Below are 20,004 nucleotides of genomic sequence, written 5' to 3'. Positions count from 1 at the left end.
TTAGGCTTAGACCAACTGTAACAGCAATCAGACTTTTCCCAGTTCTTCCCTTTCAGGATGCTAAGACTATCAAGTCTCCCCTTTGCTTGAATTGGTAGGAAACCTTTTGCTTTCTTTGTCTTGGAGTATTTCTCCTGCTATTTCTCAGCACTGAGGCAATCAGGAGTCATTGACTTGTATATGAAGAGTTTGGGACTGGGGAACTTTCACACACCCAGCCTGGCTGAGATCAGAGCCCTCAGGGCTCCAAACAGGATATAATTGAAGGGAGCTTGGTGTCTAACTTTTGGGGCACACTCATGGACTCTGGCCAAGCCATAACTGCCCCCCCTCCCACTCCCACTGGTAACTATGAATTGTGATTTGAATCAGACAAGGTCTGTCTGTTGATGTTTGTAATTTCTGTTTGTATTTGCCTCAAAGTTCAGGGGGTTGATCTTTTCCCCCTGAACTAAGTGATTGACATATGTATGTTTAATTAAACTGAGATTGTTAACCCCTTACAGGTGCTTTCCTTAGAAAAGCAGATCAAAGAACCTGTGTTAGTGGCCTTCTGTGTGCTGGTTGTTGTTGGTTTTACACAGCCACAGTAGTTGCTAGCAGATTGTTGCTACACCAATATATTTCACCATATTCTACAATACATTCTAAATGGATATATGACCTTAATATTAAATATTATATCATTAAAAACTAGATGATTCTTAGCAAAAAGTAAGAGATAGAAGCAATTACAAAAGGTAAAATAGGAAACTTTGATTGCAAGAAACTGAAATGTTTCTTCAGAAACAAAATAGATGTACCTAGGATAAAAAGGAAAGCAGTTGAAAGGAGAAAAAAATCTTTGTTTCAAATTTGTCAGATAAAGGTTTGGTGCCTGAGATATAAATAATTAACACACACACACACACACACATATATATATGTGACCAAAATATAAAAATATGCATACATACATACACATATAAATATCTTTATGTAAATATATTTACTATGTAAAATATGTTTTTGTATTTACGTATATATTTTCACTCATTTTCAGTTTCATCCAACTCTTCATGACCCCATTTGGGGATTTCTTGGCAAACATACTGGAGTGGTTTGCCAGTTGCTTCTCCAGCTAATTTTACAGATGAGAAAACTGTGACAGAGTCACACAGCTAGTAGGTGTCTGAGGCCAGATTTGAACTCACAAAGAGGAATCTTCCTGACTCCAGGCCCAGCACCCTATCCACTGTGCCACCTAGCTGCCCTTAAGTGTATGTATATGTACACATATATACATATACATATATACATATATATGCATGTCTATCTGCGTATGTGTGTGTGTATAAAACCAAAAGCTTCTTATAAATAGATAAGTGATCAAAAAATGTGAACACACAGTACCCAAAATAAGAAATAAGAAGTATTAATAACCACATGAAAGAATGCCTCACATCACTAATAATAAGAGAAATGCACATCAAAACAACCTTGAGGTTTTTATACTCTGCAAACTGGCAAAGATGACAAAATATGGGAATAGTCAATGTCAGAAAGCAATTTTGTTTTTCAGAAAGCAATTTTGAAATTATACAAATAAAATACTAAAAATGATTACCCTTTTGACTGGAAATTCCATTACTAGTCTTGAAGAGGCCTTGAAAAGAAGAAATCTCTCATATACACCAAAATATTTATAGTAGTACTTTTTGTGACAGCCAAGAATTGAAAAAAAAAGTAGATGCTCACTCATTAATGAATGGCTAAATAAATTATGGTACATGAATATAATGGAATATCACTGTGGTATAAGAAATGATGAATGTGATGAATACAGAAAAGCATGGAAAATCCACATGAATGTGTTATACCAGAAGCGAGTGAGACACGCCACAGAGTATAAGTTTTAAGTGGAGAATTTATTAGCCGGCGGCCATTGGGGTACTGCAACTGCAAATCAATGGCCCCGTGTTGGGGTGACAGCTTGGCTTATATAGGATATGTGGGGGTACAGGGCAGTGGAACAGGAACAAAGGTCCTGGCTGATCAAAAGATTCAGTCAGGTTATCGTACTAGTGGGAGAATCTCATTTACATTCCTTGGTGGAGTCACGGAGTTCCCGGGGATATCTGCTAGAAAGGGTCTGCCAGGTTATCCTTCAGTGGGATGGTCCTATCTATTGACATTCCTTGGTGGAGTCATGGAGTCCCAGGGGGTTTGCTAAATGCCAAAGATATCTGAGTCCATTTTTCTGGGAGTGCTTGTCAGTAGCTAGGGGTTTCTCAGGGGTTCCTAATTTTCCCTGTATTACAAACGGATAGAGTGATAGAGAGTCAAGGAAATAATACACTCAGTGAGGACAATATGAAAAAAGGAATCACAAAGAAAGATCAAAATGAACATTACAAAATTATAAAAAAAGAAGCATGGCTAAAAAGACATGAAAGGACACGGCCATCCCACTCCCCTGCAGAGGTGGGAAGTCCTCATGTGTTATACATTGCACATGTTTTCTGAAATTTTTTCTATGTATTGATCCAAAATGTTTATTATTTTTCACTTTTTTTTTGTCTTTAAAGTACTATTTGTTATATGGGATGGCTTCCTGGGAGGAGTTGGAAGGATAGTGGAAGAAATTGTGGGAGTGTAACAAAACAGATACATCAATAAAAACTTACTTTAAAAATAATTCTAAAATTAAATGGCCATTACAGTTGAGTGGGATAAGTGAAGACCTCATAAAATCTGAGCCTCAGCCTTTCTATAAATTGAGTGGGATGAATGCGAGGTGGGGGGGGGCACTTTTCAGAGGGGCTCAGGGCTTCTGATTGTCAGCTAGGCCTAAGTTTCGAATCACCTGACCCATAGGAATCCGAAACTTAGAGCAACCTAAGACCCTTCCAGCACAAACCTTGCCAAATAAGGATAAAAGTGTTTTTAAGAGTTTGGCATTGGCTAAATTGTACCTGGGGTAGTAGATTTCTGCATTTAGATCATAGGCCTGAACTCCACCAGTGAGAGTAAAAGGCCAGTCGTGGGGTGGGGGTTGTTTGGGTTAAGCTATAAAGCTAAGTTCTGCCCTCTGGGTGCCGCCTCTCCCTACCGATTGTCTTGTCTATCGATTCTTGTCTATCGATTCAAAGACTGCCCTTTCTCCCGGGATCATAATAAAATCCATTTCTACTTTCTACTTGAGAAGCCTCCAAGTTTAATTTTGGGTGAAGTTGCTGTCCCACACACAGTGAAGCATTCTCCATAACAATACTATTTCCATGTCCCAAAGGATGGCCAATAGTAACAATGCTTTGTTGAAATATGAGTACAAGTTACCTACATTGAGTAATTGCCTCTGACAATAGTGATATCATATTACCAAAGTGGATAATATTGTGCTCTTTGCATTATAAGCAAGGAGGAAAAGAGCTAAATGCCTGAGTTTTGCCATCAACTCCATTTCTCTCATATCAAAGGAGAGAGATCCATGGTTGCAGGAGTTTTTTCTACCTTATCAGCTATAAAGCATTCCTGAATCACACAGAACAGAACAGAGAGAAGTAGTTCTTTGCAGCTATGGAACAGAGACATAACAGCTATCTCTACTGAAATTATCAACCCTCCTATTCTGCTGGAATGATGGTAGGGTTATCACTGGCAGCAGAGCATTTCTGTAGCAGAGACTTGACATCTTTCAGAGACCACAAATGTCAAGGAACCAGATGGCCTATGCCAAGGAATATTCACTTCTATAAGAAATACTAAACAGACCAGTCAATGAACTAGCATTTGTTAAATATCTACTGTGTCAAGCACTGCGCTAGTCAAAGAGGAAACAAATATAAATAAAACAACAATCATTTCTTTCAACGAGATTACATTCTACTGGAGGAGATAACCTAACTCCAGGGCACCAAAGGTACTACAGAACCTGTACTTCCTGGGACACAGAGGCCAGAAGTAGAATGTTTGCTCCATATGCTTCTGGGGCTACCTCATCCTCTAATATCATAGGTACCAAACAGGAATTCACTGAAGTCTCCATGGTCCAAGCAGCAGTCATTATCTGCTACCACCAGGATTTCAGAACCATAAGAGAATTTGAGCATCAGCTCTGAATTTCTATATGCAAATGCAAAAAAAATACAGACAAAAAGAAAGATTAACTGGAGGTGCAAATGCAAAGAGGCAAATTTGATCTCAAAAGTATCACTGAGACCTAATGGGATAAGACCTATGAATGGAATATGGATCAGGATGTGTAGGCCTTATTCAGAAAAAAAAAAAAGATTGGCAAATGGGTAAGTGCATGGGATTCTATATTGAGGAAAAAAAAACTAAAATATGAGGGTTAGGAATCAGAATGGGGAAGAGTAACAAAACATTTGGGTGAAGATGAATAGAGGCAGAAATAGAAACTATTTGGTTACTGAAATATGCTAAGGACCATCTAGACAGAAAAAAGAAATGGATGAGGAATTTGGGAAACAGACTAGTATAGAGATATAGTAGAGATTAGAGACTTTGATTGTATACACATCTGCTAGACTTCTCTGCCAAAATCAGAGTAGCTAATGATTTCTCGACTTGCTTCAATGATAATTTCACCCTTCAAAACACGGGGAGAAAAACAAAGGATATCATACTTTGGATATGATTCTCCCCAACAGGGATGAATTGTTTACTGTGGTAGAGATCACAGCTATTTTAAGGGTAAGTTACCACTCTCTCCTAGAGTTTGTAATAGAGGAGTGAAAACTTGGACATTGTTCGACATAAATCCAGAGGGCACATTTTAAAAGGTACAGAGAAGGATAAGTAGGATTACATGGACTAAAAAATTCTAGAGAGGTAGTTAGCCAGGAAGCTCTTAAGAATAAAACTCAGGAAACTCTCTTCATGATGATAGGGTAATAAGAGTAGGAGAGCTTAGTTCTTTCATAGCTACTTCAGCAAGAATGAAAAAAGAGTACCTTCAATGATCAAATAATGATCAAGAAATCCAAGGAGAAATTACAGTAAATTCATTTTACCAGCCCAAGTCTCCACAAAGTGAGCCTAAAGCTTGAGGTCATTAGGTCAAGCCAGAAAACCTTATCTATATAGCACAACACAGAGATGCCTTCTAGTATGTGAACTTGAGGTGAGTAGGGGAACCCTAGAGCCTGAATCAGATGTCAGGAGCATAAAAGACCCCACAGTCTATGGAGCTCATATCATGTGAGCAACAGTACAGCTTATCCTTGTATCTGACCACCTAGTTCTCTCAGAACTCTAGTAAATAAGGCAGAGTCTGCAAGTGGTTTTGTCATATTGTGATTATCATAGGAGAAGAAAAAAAAGGAAAGAAAAAATGAATGCAATCTGGAAGAATGAGGGAGTAAGGGTATGGAACAACAGAAAAACACCAGGAACCAAGGGAAACATTTAAATACAAACAGGCTGGGTAGTTATCTAGAAGGTATCCTCTGGAATTGTGGCTAGTCACTATATTGATCAGAGTTCTTAAATGTCTCAAAGTTATTTAACTTAACAGTGTTGTTGGGTAAGTCATTCTCCTGGTTCTATCGACTTCACTCACATGACATGCATATCAATCTTTCCAGATTTTCTCTCAAATCATTATCTTCATAATTTTTAATGGCCCAATAATATTCTATTACATATGCATACTCTAATTTGTTTAGCCATTCCCCTTTTAGTTTTCAGTTCTTTACCACTATAAAAAGAGCTGCCATAATTTTTTATTGGGCGTCAAAGGGCATGTATGTATATTTAGTGACTTTGGGGGTGTACTTGAGCCCCCCAAGTATCTAGCTAACCAAGAAGGGCTGTATGAGTACTGGCTATATTAACTAAGATACAGAATGGCTTGACATACCAACAATCTTTTGTGGTGACCATGAGTAAACCCAGCTGAATGTGCAGAAAATCAGCAACTCTGAAGCTAATTAAGCTCATACCAGCTTTGAAGCAGACCCTGAGCCATGTGGTGGGTTATGAACCTTCAAGAGACATCCTTATCTCCAGAGACTCCCTTAACTGTTGGATTATGGGGCTCTCAGACACATTCTGTTTTATGGTTTTTGGAGACATCCTCTTATTGTCTGTGCTGAAGCCCTGAACTGTGAACTGCTTATCACCAAAAATGCGTCCTGATTTGTGTATCAAAGGACCACAGCTCATACACCTGGAATTCCTCCTGGATTTCCCCCTCTCCTTGGGAACAGGGCTCCCCGACTCATTCCTCTATAGGATTTCCTGTCTTTCTCCCTAAATTCTCTGCCTTCCTTTGTTTTAAACGTATATACACTCACCCCATCCATAACTTGGTGGGATTCTCAGCATTAAGTTGATGGTCTCTGTGGGCATTTTTTACTGCCCCGCTTAATAAAAGTCATCTTTAATTTCACAGGCAGTCTTCCTCTGGTTTACTTCCCTTTAGGGAAATGAGGGGCCTAATTTCCCCAAAGAGAGCACCTGCCTCAGTTTACAGGGGGTATAGTTCTAAATTGATTTCCAAAATAGATGGAACAATTCACAGATCCACCAACATAATATTAGTGTGCCTGTCTTCCAAGCAGCCCCTCCAATATTTACAATTTTTTCTTTTTCAGTCTTTTTTACTAATATTATGGATATGAGGTGGAATCTCAGAATTACATTTAATATGCATTTGGGTAGGTACTTTGAATGCAAACACACTCAAGAGAAAAAAAGAAAGGTAAATACACTTGAGCAATTAGAAGGGTCTATACAGATAATGAAATATTTACATTCTAATAAGGAATGGAGAACAAGTGTAACCCCAGAACCTTAATCATTTCAAGGGTCATAAAAGGGATAAGGCCAAGGGCTTGGCAGTGATTTTGTCATATTTTGATTATCTTAAGGGAAGAAAAAAAGGAAAAGAATACAAGGGGGAAGACTGAGGCAGGAATAGATTGGAGAAGTAAACCACATATGAACCCACCTTTCATCTGACTCAGAGGAGAGCTGAACACACATATACAAACATATGTAAACATATGCATAGTTTTATATAGAAATATATTAAAATGTCTAGAAATGTGAGCAATGGCAGTAAGAGAATGAAATTAAAGGCAAGATAGGCAAAGATTAGAAAAAACTATTCATATTGGCAGATGACATAATGTTCACTTAGAAAATTCTAGGAAATCAGCAAAAAAAAAAAAAAAAGCCAAACTAAATGCGACAATAACTTCTGCAAAGTTTTTTAAAATTTTCTTGTTTAAAATTTATTATTTATTTTTAACATTCTTTCTTTAAACTTTTGAGTTCTGAATTCTCTTCCTCTCTCCTACCTATTCCCCACCCATTGAGAAGACAAGAAACATGATATCAATTATGTATGTGAAATCATGCAAAACATATTTCCACATTAGCCATGTTACAAAAAAAACAAGAAAAATAAAGTGAAAAAATTATGTTTCAATCTGCACTCAGACTGCACCAGTTCTTTCTCTGGAGGTGGACAGCACTTTTCATCATAAGTCCTTTGGATTTGTCAAAGATCACTGTATTGATCAGAATAGCTAAGTCATTCACAGTTGGTCCTTGTATTGCGGTTACTGCGTATAGTGTTCTCCTGATTCTGTTCATTTTCTTCTCGGGTTTTTCTGAAAACATCTTAATGATCATTTTTTTTATAGCAGGTTAGCATTCCATCACAATCATACCACAACTTGTTCAGCTATTCCCCAATTGATGGGCATCCCTCAATTTCCAATTCATTGCCACTACTAAAAGGGCTGCTATTAAATATTTTTGTACATGTAAGTTTTTTCCTTTTTTAAAGATCTCTTTGAGGTACAAACTTAGTAACGGTATTACTGTGTCAAAAAGTATGCAGTTTTATAGCCCTTTGGGCAGAGTTCCGAATTGCTCTCCAAGATGGATGGATCAGTTCACAACTTCACCAACAGTGCATTAGTGTCCCCATTTTTCCAAATACCCTCCAATATTTGTCACTTTCTTTTTCCTCTCATATTAGCTAATCTGATAGGCGTGAGGTGGTATCTTTCTTACTGTAAAAACCTTTTTTTCCAGTTTCCTGCTTTCCTTCTAATCTTGGCCGCAATGGCTTTAAAATCTTTTAAATTTATTTTAATAAAATTATCCGTTTTACTTCTTGTGATCCTCTTTATCTCTTGTTTGGTCATAAATTCTTCCCTTACCCATAGAACTGACAGGTAAAATTTTCCATGCTCCCCTAATCTATTTATGGTAACATCTGTTATGTCTAAATCATGTACCAATTTTGTTCAGTCAAGTTTCAAGCTACAAAAAAAAATCCTTCTACATCTATCTCCCTTACACAAACCATAGTTCAATAACCACGGACCCTGAGCTCTGCAAAGGAATAGAGAGAAAGGTGTCTTTTCATTCCCTTTTTTGGGGGGGCCAAGCTTGTTCTTTATAAGTTCTCAACATTCAGTTGTTATTATTTTGTAGTCGTTGCACATATTGGTTACCTGGCTCTTCTTACTGTATTTTATATCAGTTCACATCTATCCATGTTTGTATTCATCACGTTTGCCATTTCTTATAGACCAATAGTATTCCACTACACTCGATCTGTTTAGTCATTTCCTAATCAATGGGCATCCACCAGTTTAGCAACATTGTTGTTGTTCAGTCATTTCAGTTATATCTGACCCTTAGTGACCACTTTTTGGGTTTTCTTGGTAAACATATTGGAGGAGTCTGCCATTTCCTTCTCTGGCTAATTTTACAGATGACAAAACTGAGGCAAACAGGGTTAAATGACTTGCCCAGGGTCACACAGCTATTAAGTATCTAAGGCCAGATTTGAACTCACATCTTCCTGACTTCAGGCCCAGCACTCTATTCACTTAGCTGCCCATCTGACAATGTAACTAAGCTGGCAAATTAGGAGGATCACACATATATTTTACCTATTTTAAAAGAAGATTACCGGTGTCTTAGCAAAACATTGAATAAGTTCTCTCAAGCTATTCTTGCGGAAAAGATAAACAGCAGGACAATAAGATGGATTTGGTACTGACTGACTGGCCAGTTCCAAAACGTAGTTATTTCTAGAATCTAGGCCATGCCTATCTCAGGCCGGTCCAGTGGTTAAGGCTTAGGATTGGAATGCAGTGAAAAACGTATGCATTATATGGCATTTAATAAAAAGAAGTTTACTTAATAATAAAAAAGGAGATACAACAAGGCCAATACCACCAATTCAGCTAGAAAGAGCTACACTTCTGCCTCTGTTATTGACCATGATGGCAATCCCTGGTCAGAAAGGTGTACTGACTCACACAGTAGTTGACACTCTGCCAACACTAAGAGCCAATTTCTCATAAAGTCTGGGCTTTTTACACACCAGCTGACCAAGACTGTGCCAACAGCATAAGCACCAGTCCTTCACACGAATCCAGTCTGAAGATCTGTTTCCCTGACCCTTTAAGTAAAACAAATGTTGATTCTGCCACATCTCCCTCCTTTTAAGGAGGGAAAGATGAGGGAACACGTATTTATGTAGCGCCTGTAGCGTGCCGGGCACTGCGCTAAGTGGGTTTTTAGACAAATATTATCTCATTTGATCCTTACAGAAACTCTAAAAGGGAAGTGCTATTACTATTCCCATTTTACAACTGAGGAAACTGAGGCTGACAGAGGTTAAGTGACTGGCCCAGGGTCACAGAGCAAGTAATTATCCGTGGCTGGATTCGAACTCAGGAATTCCTGACTCCAGGCTCAGTCCACTGCGCCGCCAGCTGTTCCTTAGGGTTATTACTGAACAACTCTGAACTAAAGGATTCAGGAAACCTGGCACTAGCAGAATGGAAGAAGGTTAGAGCAAATAAAATAAAAATTAAACTGAAAAATGACAAACACTTTAACAGCATCCTGAAGGAATAAAGTTCAGAATGAGGATGATAGAAGAAGAAATGACTGTGGGCCCTGTTATGCAAACAGCACCAATAAGGAAGAACAGCTCCAGCACTCTCAGGAATACAGGCACAGATGATCTCCCCCATAGACCATTATCAACACTAGCAAGAGAGCCAAGAAGTCCTAACTCTCCCTACCAAGGCTCACCCTGTATAAGCACCATCCAGGACCTGGAAATCCTCTTGGGGAAGTGATACTAAATCCTTGCCATTTTAGAGGCCTTTGCTTAGGGGAGGGGTGGGGAACCTGTGGCCTTATGGCCACATGTGGCCCACCTTTGGATTCAGTTAAAGGGCTGCACTTGAGGACCTAGAGGGCCACATGTGGCCTCAAAGCTGCAGGTTCCCCACCCCCGGCCTTGGGGGTTCTCCCTATTTTACAGAGGCAGGGTAATGACTCTCTCTGACTTTTATTTAGGGACAGAAATGCTGGGAAATACATATATTTTTAATGGTTCCATTCAGAAAGTATCGTATCTTTTTAGTTCCAAGTTCTTCAATAATTTGTTCAATTCTATGTTTTCCCTTTTGTTGATCTTTCTGTTAAATTTGTCAAACACTGAGAGAAGAACGCTAACATTTCCTACTATTGTTGTGTTGCCATTTTTTTTTACAATTCAGTTAGCTTTTCCTTCATGACTTTAGATACTGTACCATTTGGAATATAAATGTTTAATGCTGATATTAGTTAATTGTTTTTGGTTCCCTTAATGATTATGTAATTTTGTTTATCTCTGTTTACAATGCAAATTTTTTATTTCTGCTTTGTAATTGCAACTCTTAGTTTTCTAGATTCAACATATAAATTTTGTTCTAGCCTTTTATTTTTTTCTATGTATATCTCTGCATTTTAGATGAGTTCCTTGTAAACCAACAAATTGTGCTATTCTATCTTTCTAGTCTCTTTCATTTTCCTGGATTTAATACATTCATATTTAAAGTTGTGTTTTCACCCATTTGTCTCTCTATTTTCTTTAATTAGGATTTTCTTTATTTTCCTTCATCTGTTAGTAAACAATTTGTCCCAAGATTAGTTTTGCTTCATTTAATTTGATGAAACCCAATTCTCACAAGCTTTCTTCCTTCCTTTAAACTTCCCCTCTCAATTTATTGATTTCCCCCCTAGTTTCAGATTAACTTATTCATGATTTTTCTTTATTTCTTTTATTTAATAATCTTTAGCCCTGTTTTTTCCTTTTCCCCCTCTCAGTTAAATGGTTGCTGCAAAATCCCTTTCTTCTCCTTCCCTTCATCTTGTTTTGCTAGATTTAATTTTTTTCCATGCCTTTTTATAAGAAGGTTTTCTTTATCTTGTTCTCTTCAATTCTTTTCCCTTTCATTATGAACTTTCACTCTCTGATTCAAGTTCTATACCTTGATTCCTTCTTTAATTTCTTCATGTTGTTCATCAGATTAAAACTTCTGTAGTAGCAAATCTGAGTTACTTCTTCTAATCAATTTCTATGTTATTGCCTTTGTAGATCTTGCCACATCATTCTTTTTGTGTTGCACCTCACTTTAAGAAGTATCAATTCATAAGAGGAGTGATGAGGATAGAAGCATTGCTCCATATTAGAAATTAGCTTATGGCCCAAATGTTGCAATCCAGTTTTACCCTCTTTCATTCTCATCATCATTCTCTCTTTGGCCGTGAAAATTCCAATCTGGGTCCATGTCTCTCTGCCCTTCTGGATGGTTACTGACAGGATTTCTGATACCCCTTCTGTAGAGGCAGGATGGTTTCCAAGAAAACACAACACTCTCAGAGAAAGTGGGCTCCCCGTGTACCAACTGTCCCCCTCCCCTATTAGACATATTGTCAGATTTCCATCTCTAATTTTAGCGCATATGTCTACTCTCAAAGGAATGCTATTCAACAGGACACCCCATTTAGACGTTTCCCCTTCATTTGCACTGTTTCAATCTCATAGTTTCATTTTCTCTTCCTTCTCCTGTACTATCTCTTTGCTGAGAAAAGACAGGGATCAGCTTCAGTGTTTAGAAAAGAACACTCGATGAGGTGAGCTCTTTCCAATTTCTGGGGCTATTTTTGTTTATATAATTGTAGTGCATCATCCCATATCAGATGTTATGGTGAATATACTGTAAAGAGTTTAGGTTCCCTAATTTTAAGGACTACAAACTAGTCCTGTCTCATGAGGGAGATAAGGAAGATAAGTTAACTTGGTCAGGAGAAGTTTTCCCTAGCACTGGGTCTCTCTGGTATTAAATGGTATCTAACACAGGACTTTGCAGAGCATGTTGTTCAACTCTGTACTTTCCCCATTGCTATGAATTCTGGAGTCTTGCAAGTCAACATGATTAAGCAAAATGTATGGCCCACCCTTCGCATCTATTATAGACCAATCACAGTCTTAGTTTAGTTTGCACCACTGGGCCTGATTTAAAAAAAAAAGATGCTCTGATTGGCAAATGCATGCCTGCCACTGAGGGGCTTGGGATCTCACTTTATTAGCAATTGCTAGCCTTGCTAATAAACTGATTAAGCTCAGAACTTTGTGCCTCAATTTTTCTTCATTGCAGATCGTTATTGCAACAATATTAGGCAAAAAGTATAGGACATGTGTCATTCTCCCCTTCAGAGAATCCGGAGTATCTTTAGGAACAAAGAATGGGTTCAGAGAACAGGCCAGCTTTTGCTAAAAGGCACTGATTTCTGGAGAAGATAGAAAAGGAAAACCTTAGGAGTAGACTTTTAGAAGTTAGGATGTACATACTCTTTGCTCAAAGGCTCAAAGGATGAAGTTTCAATTAGCAGGTCAGATTTCTACTATATTGATTCTGTAATATAATTGATTTTATGCTATATTGATTTTTATAATTGAGCCTGCATCTGCCTAAAGCCACCTTTTTATGTCCTTGAGCTGAGTTCAGGAATTTAGCTTTTTCTCTGAGTTACTTTAAAGGTATATTTAAAAGTTGTTATTTTTCATACTGGTACCCTATGGGTTACTTCTAGGATATCTGTTTGTTATCTTTAAGCCCCAAAAGTTAACCTGGTACCACACCCAAAAGATATGTTACTTGTCTTTGTCTGTCCTTGTACAATTAGGGGAGATTTTACCTTTTCCGAAGAGACAGGAAGTCTGTTAGTTTTGATCCTCTAGCAAAGATTATAAGTTGCACAAGGGTCCCATAAAAAATTAACATTCCTTATTGTTCAGAGAGGTTTGTGATTAGTCTCACCTGAATGCCAGCCTACCTTTCTTAGTATAGCCAATCATAATGTTCCACTACTAACCAAGACCCCTTCTTTCTTGTGTGTCAATAAAGAGGTATCTTCCTTCTTATTGGGGTCACTGGCTTTACTGAGGAAGCCAGTCTGAGCTGCTCTGTTAACAGTTAGTAAACTTTTAATAAAATGACCACTGTTAATAAACTGATTTTGTTCAGAGTATGTATCTCAGTCTACTTTTATTAAATTTACTTGAGACAGTTTTGGAGGTCCCACCAGGATTGGAGGAGGGAGTCTGGTTGCCTAAATTCTATTAAGGAAACCTTTCTTATCTTTGGGTGCTCCTGGTGGAAATTTCCACTTGAAGCGAGGGCTTCTTCTAGAAAACTGTGGTTAAAAACTGGCTTTACCCTTGAACCCAAAACTCTGAGCTGGAAAGGTAAGCACTCCTTTGGGGAAAAATTCCTTTTGTCTGTCTATGTCTGTATTGGCTGATTTAAGAACATTAAGAGAAGAAGCTAGAACCATGATGTTTGGTAATAAAAGGGCTGTGGCTATTCTGAAGGATTCCAACATCAGAACTCACCATCACGAAGAAGTACCAAGGCTGAGGTATACCATATTTCCCTGGGAAGACAGCCTCCACATACCAGGTCACCAAGCCATATAAAACACTGTCAATTAGCAGCATTATCAGCATCTCTCCAAAGCCGAATTCCTCAGACATGGAAATCTTCAACACATGTTTCCATTGAATACCTACCCCTAAAATTCAACAAGAAATAGTTACTATGCCTGCTTGACTGACACTTGAAAAGAATTATTCTACAGCAGAGATAGCAAACACATGGCCCTGCTGCATGGGAATTACAATGAACTTGAGAAATGTTTAACAAAATAAATAAAAATACAAAAAAAATTATATTAATTTGTGATTTTCTAAGTCAATATGCAGCCCACAGAAATACATTTTATTTGAGTTTGATACCACTACTTTACAGTGTGCTAATTCATCAGTGAAGACCTGAGGTGCGACCAGGATGGCAGAGAAAAGCCAGGAAATTGCCTGAGTTCTCCCCAGTTTCCCTGGGGAAAAAAACATTAAATCAAGCCTCTAAACAGATTCTGGAGTGACAGAACCTACAAAAATATAGAGCGAAGCAATTTTCCAGCTTAACATAACTTAGAAGGACTTTAGGAGAGGCCTGACTTGGGTGAAAAAGGAGCACAGCCTAGCACAGAAAGTGTCTGATTAAGCTAGCTGGAGGTTCTTAGCCATAGCCCAGATCAATAACTGAGACTCCTTGATTCTGGCTCAGCAGGCCAGTGGCACAGCAGGCCAGTTATGAGGCCTCCAGCCCCAGTGCAGAAGGCAAACTGCCAGCTGGAAATTCCCAGCACAAGTGAGACTAGGCCAGGCCACCCCAACATAGTGGGCAAGCCACGAGCCTTTTTGCAGAAAGCCGTGAACAAGCCTTTGGCCCCCAGCACAGGAAGCTTGGGATGGTGCCCCCTGTGCCCCAGGAGTAGAGTTCAACTTTAAAAGTCATGAAATAGGCTAAAAAACAGAAAAGGGCCCTGACCATAGAAAGCTACTATGGCAACAGTGAAGATCAAAACACAAACTCAGAAGAGGGCAACAATGTCAAAATATCTACATGTGAAGACTCAAAGAGGAAGATTAATCAGTCTCAAGACCAAAAAGCCTCCTTGGAAGAGTTCAAAAATGAGAGGTAGAAGGAAAATTGGGAAAAGAGATGAGAGTTATGCAAGGGATAGTCAAAGGTATAGAAAAGAAGGACAGAAGTTGACTGAAGAAAGCAATTCCTTAAAAAATACAATTGGCCAAATGGGGAAAAAAAACCCACTGAAGAAAACAACTCCTTAAAAAGTAGGATTGCCCAAATGGAAAAGGAGGTACAAAAGCTAACTGGAGAAAACAATGCCTTAAAAATTAGAATTTAGCAAGTGGAAGCTAATGACTCTATGAGACATCAAGAATCAAACAAAATCAAAAGAATGAAAAAAAGAAGAAAACATAAAATACTTCATTGGAAAAACAACTGACCTGAAAAATACATCCAGGAGAGTTAATTTAAAAATTATTGGACTACCTGAAAGCCATGATCAAAAAAAGAGCCTGGACAGCATCTTTCAAGAACTTTTCAAGGAAAACTGCCCTGATATATTAGAACCAGAGGGTAAAATAGTCATTGAAAGAATCTACTGATCACCTCCTGAAAGAGATCCAAAATGAAAATTCCAAGGAATATTGTAGTCAAATTTTAGAATGAAAAAGGCAAGGAGAAAATATTGCAAGCAGCCAGAAAAAAAAAAAAAAAACAATTCAAATATCAAGAAGCCAGTCAGGATTACACAGGACTTAGCAACTTCAACATTAAAGGATTGGAGGGCTTGCAATATGATATTCCGGAAGGCAAAGGAGTTTGGATTACAACCAAGAATTAATTACCTGTAAAACTGATCATAATCTCAGGGTGAAAGATGAACATTCAGTGAAATAGGGGACTTTCAAACTTTCCTGATGAAAAGACCAGAGCTAAACAGAAAATTCGATCTTCAAATACAAGACTCAAGAGAAGCATAAAAAGGCAAACAGGGGGGAAAAACACACCATGTTATTCAATAAGGTTAAACTGTTTACATCCCTACACAGGAAGATGATACTTGTAACTCTTGAGAATTATATCTCTAGTAGGGCAACTGGTAGGAGTATATGTAGACAGAGGGTGTGAGTATAAGTTGACTTCGATGTGATGATATAAAAAAAATTAAGGGGTGAAAAAAAAGGATTTTATTGGGAGAAGAGGAAAGGGAAAGGCAGAATAGGGTAAATTACATCACATGAAGAGGTGCAAAAGACCTATTATGGTAGAGGGAAAGTAGGGAGGGGGTGAGCATTGTTTGAACCTTACTGTCACCGCATCTGGTTCAAAGAGGTAGTAACACACACATTCAGTTGGGTATGGAAATTTAGTTTTCCCTATAGGGAAGTAGGAGGGGAAAGGGGAGAGAAAAATGGCAGGACTTGATAGATGGGAGGGAATATTGAGGGAAGTGGCTGTCAAAAACAAAAGACTAGTGAGGAGGAACAAGGTGAAAGGAGACAGAAAAGCATAAACAGGAAGAAAAATAGGATGGAGGGAAATAAACAGTTAGTAATCACAACTGTGAATGCAAATGGGTTGAGCTCTCCCATAAAAATGGAAGTGGATAGCAGAGTGGATTAAAAACATAATCGTACAATATGCTGTTTACAAGAAACACATATTAAGCAGAGAGATACACACAGAATAAAGGTAAAAGGCTGGAGCAGAATATATTACACTTCAGCTGAAATTTTTAAAAAAGGAATCCTCATCACATACAAAGCAAAAGTAAAAATAGATCTAATTAAAAGAGATAAGGAAGGAAACTACATCTTACTAAACAGTACTACAGACAATGAAGTAATAACAATACTAAGCATATATGCACAAAGTGGTACAGCATCCAAATTCTTAGAGAAGTTAAGTGAGTAACAGGACTAAACAGACAGCAAAACTATACTAGTAGGGAACCTCAACTTCCCCCTCTCCAAACTAAATAAATCTAACCACAAAATAAAGAAGAAAAAAACTAAGGAGGTAAACAGAATATTAGAAAAGTTAGATATAATAGACCTCTGGAGAAAGTTGAATAGAGATAGAAAGGAATATTTTTCTCAGTGGTACATGGCAACCTAAACAAAAATTGGCCATGTATTAGGGCATAAAAAATCTCACAATCAAATGCAGAAAGGCAGAAATATTAAATGCATCCTTTTCAGATCATGATACAATAAAAATTAAGTGTAATAAAGGGTAATAGAATGATAGATTAAAAATTAATTGGCAACACGATAATCTAATCCTAAAGAATGAGTGGGTCAAACAACAAATCATAGAAACAATAATTTCATCAAAGAAAACAACAATAATGAGACAAGAAAGCAAAACTTATGGGAGGCAGCCAAAGCAATTCTTGAGGGAAATTTTATATTTCTAAATGCTTACATGAGTAAAATAAAGAAAGAGCAGGTCAATGAATTGGGCATGCAACTAAAAAAGCTAGAAAAACAAAAAAGTAAAAATCCCCAATGAAGTATCAAATTAGAAATTCTGAAAAATCAAAGGATAGATTAATAAAATTGAAAGTATGAATACTATTGAACTAATAAATAAAACTAAGAGCTGGTTTTATGAAAAAACCAATAAAATTGATATACCTTTGGTCAATTTGATTAAAAAAAAAGAAAGAAGAAAACCAAATTACCAATATCAAAAATGAAAAGGGAGAATTCGCCACCAATGAAAAGGAAATTAAAGCAATACTCAGGAGCTATTTTGCCCAAATGTATGTCAATAAATCTGACAATCTAAGTGAAATGGATGAATATTTACAAAAATACAAATTGCCCAGATTAACAGAAGATGAAATAAAACACTTAACCCCATTTTGGAAAAAGAAATTTAACAAGCCATCAGTGAACTCCCTAAGAAAAAATCTTCAGAGCCTGATGGGCTTACAAGTGAATTCTACCGAACTTTTAAAGATTAATTCCAATGCTACATAAATCATTTGGAAAAATAGGTGAAGATGTCCTACCAAATTCCTTTTATGAGACAAATATGGTGCTGATCCCTAAATCAGGAAGAACCAAGACAGAGAAAGAAAATTATAGGCCAATTTCCCTAATGAATATTGATACAAAAATTTTAAATAAAATATTAGCAAAGAGATTACAGCAATTTATCATGAGGATAATATACTATGACCAGGTGGGATTTGTACCAGCCTGGATCAATATTAGGAAAACTATCAACATAACTGACCACATCAACCACAAAACTAACAGATATCATTACAATTATCTCAATAGATGCAGAAAAAGCTTTGGACAAAATACAGTACCCACTCCTATTAAAAACACTAGACAGCATAGGAATAAATGGAGTTTTCCTTAAAATGATAAGTAGTACTATCTAAAACCATCAGCAAGCATTATATGTAAAGGGGATAAGCTAGAAGCTTTCCCAATAAGATCAGGGTGAAACCAGAATGGCCATTATCATGATTCTTATTTAATATTGTACTAGAAATGTTACTTTTAGCAATAAGAGAAGAAAAAGAAACTGAGAGAATTAGAACAGGCAGTGAGGAAACAAAATTAGCACTCTTTGCAGATGATATTATGATACCTAGAGAACCCTAGAGAATCAACAAAAAAGATACTTGAAATAATTAACAATTTTAGCAAAGTTGCAGGATATAGGATAATCAACATTTCTTTATATGAACAACAAAGCCCAGCAGCAAGAGATAGAAAGACAAATTCCATTTAAAATAACTATAAACAATATAAAACATTTGGGAGTCTACCTGCCAAGACAAACCCAGGAACTATATGAACACTATTATAAAACACTTTTCACACAAATAAAGTCAGATCTAAATAATTGGAAAAGTATCAATTGCTCATGGGTAGGATAAGGAAATATAATAAAAATGACAATTCTACCTAAATGAATTTATTTATTCAGTGCCATACCAGCCAAGCTACTAAAAATGATTTTATATTGCTAGAAAAAATGATAATTAAATTCATCTGGAAGAACAAAAGGTCAAGAATATCAAGGGAATTAATTTTAAAAAGGCAAAGGAAGGTGGCCTGGTTGTAACAGATCTAAAAGTATATTATAAAGCAGCAATCATCAAAACTATTTGGTACTAGCTAAGAAATAGAGTGGTAAATAAGCTGAATAGGTTAGGTACACAAGACACACCAGTAAATGATTACAGTAATCTACTGTTTGATAAACCCAAAGACTCCAGTTTCTGGGATAAGAACTCACTAATGTGACAAAAACTGTTGGGAAAACTGGAAAATAGTATGGCAGAAACTAGACATAAACCAAACGAGGGACAGAACAGAATGGGGAAAATAGGATGGAGGGAAATACAGTTATCAATAGTTAAGTGTGAAAAAATTTTGGAGCAAGTTTCCCTTATAAAGGCCTCATTTCTCAAACATATAGAGGTCTGAGTCAAATTTGTAAAAATAAGAGCCATTCCCCAACTAATAAATGATCAAAAGATATAAGCAGTTTTCAGGTGAAGTAGTCAAAGCTATCTATAGCCACATGAAAAAAATACTCTAACTCACTACTGATTGGAGAAATGAGAATTAAAACAATTCTGAAGTACTACCTCATACCTATTAGATTGGCTAATAGGACAGAAAAGGTAAATGACAAATGTTGGAAGGGATGTGAGAAAAATGAGACTTAATGTACTGTTTTGTTTTCTTTGTTTATTTGTTTTTTTGGAAGGGGGAAGGCAGGGCAATTGGGGTTAAGTGACTTGCCCAAGGTCACACAGCTAGAGTATCAAGTGTCTGAGGCTGGATTTGAACTCAGGTCCTCCTTACTCCAGAGCCGGTGCTCTACTTACTGAGCCACCTAGCTGCCCCCCTACTTAATGTACTGTTGGTGCAGTTGTGAACTGATCCAACCATTCTGGAGAACAATCTGGAACTATGCCCAAAGGGCTATAAAACTGTACATACCCTTTGACCCAGCAATGCTACTTCTAGGTCTGTATCTCAGAGAGATCATAAAAATGGGAAAAGGACCCATGTGTACAAAAATATTTATAGCAGCTCTTTTTGTGGTGGCAAAGAATTGGAAATTGAGGGTATGCCCATCAATTGGGGGATGGCTGAACAAGTTGTGGTATATGAATGTAATGGAATACTATGTTCCATAAGGCTAACTGACAAAACCGATTCTCAAGTGATGATTTTTTGGGGGGACACATTGTTGGGGGCTCAAGTGCAGC

At 37.3% G+C, this 20,004-nt stretch overlaps 1 protein-coding gene across 1 annotated transcript in view; it reads right to left on the bottom strand.

Moving 5' to 3' along the window:
* The window catches only part of LOC118832162 (ATP-binding cassette sub-family A member 3-like), a 259,116-nt gene that overhangs the window by 101,203 nt on the left and 137,909 nt on the right, over positions 1 to 20,004 (bottom strand). The window contains exon 10 of the mRNA XM_036739579.1: positions 13,712 to 13,890. Within this exon, the coding sequence (XP_036595474.1) occupies positions 13,712 to 13,890 (179 nt within the window). The remainder of the gene's footprint in view (positions 1 to 13,711; positions 13,891 to 20,004) is intronic.

This window comes from Trichosurus vulpecula, chromosome 9 (genome assembly GCF_011100635.1).
Source record: "Trichosurus vulpecula isolate mTriVul1 chromosome 9, mTriVul1.pri, whole genome shotgun sequence".
Lineage (NCBI taxonomy): Eukaryota > Metazoa > Chordata > Mammalia > Diprotodontia > Phalangeridae > Trichosurus > Trichosurus vulpecula.
This window is presented reverse-complemented; position numbering and strand designations above follow the sequence as displayed.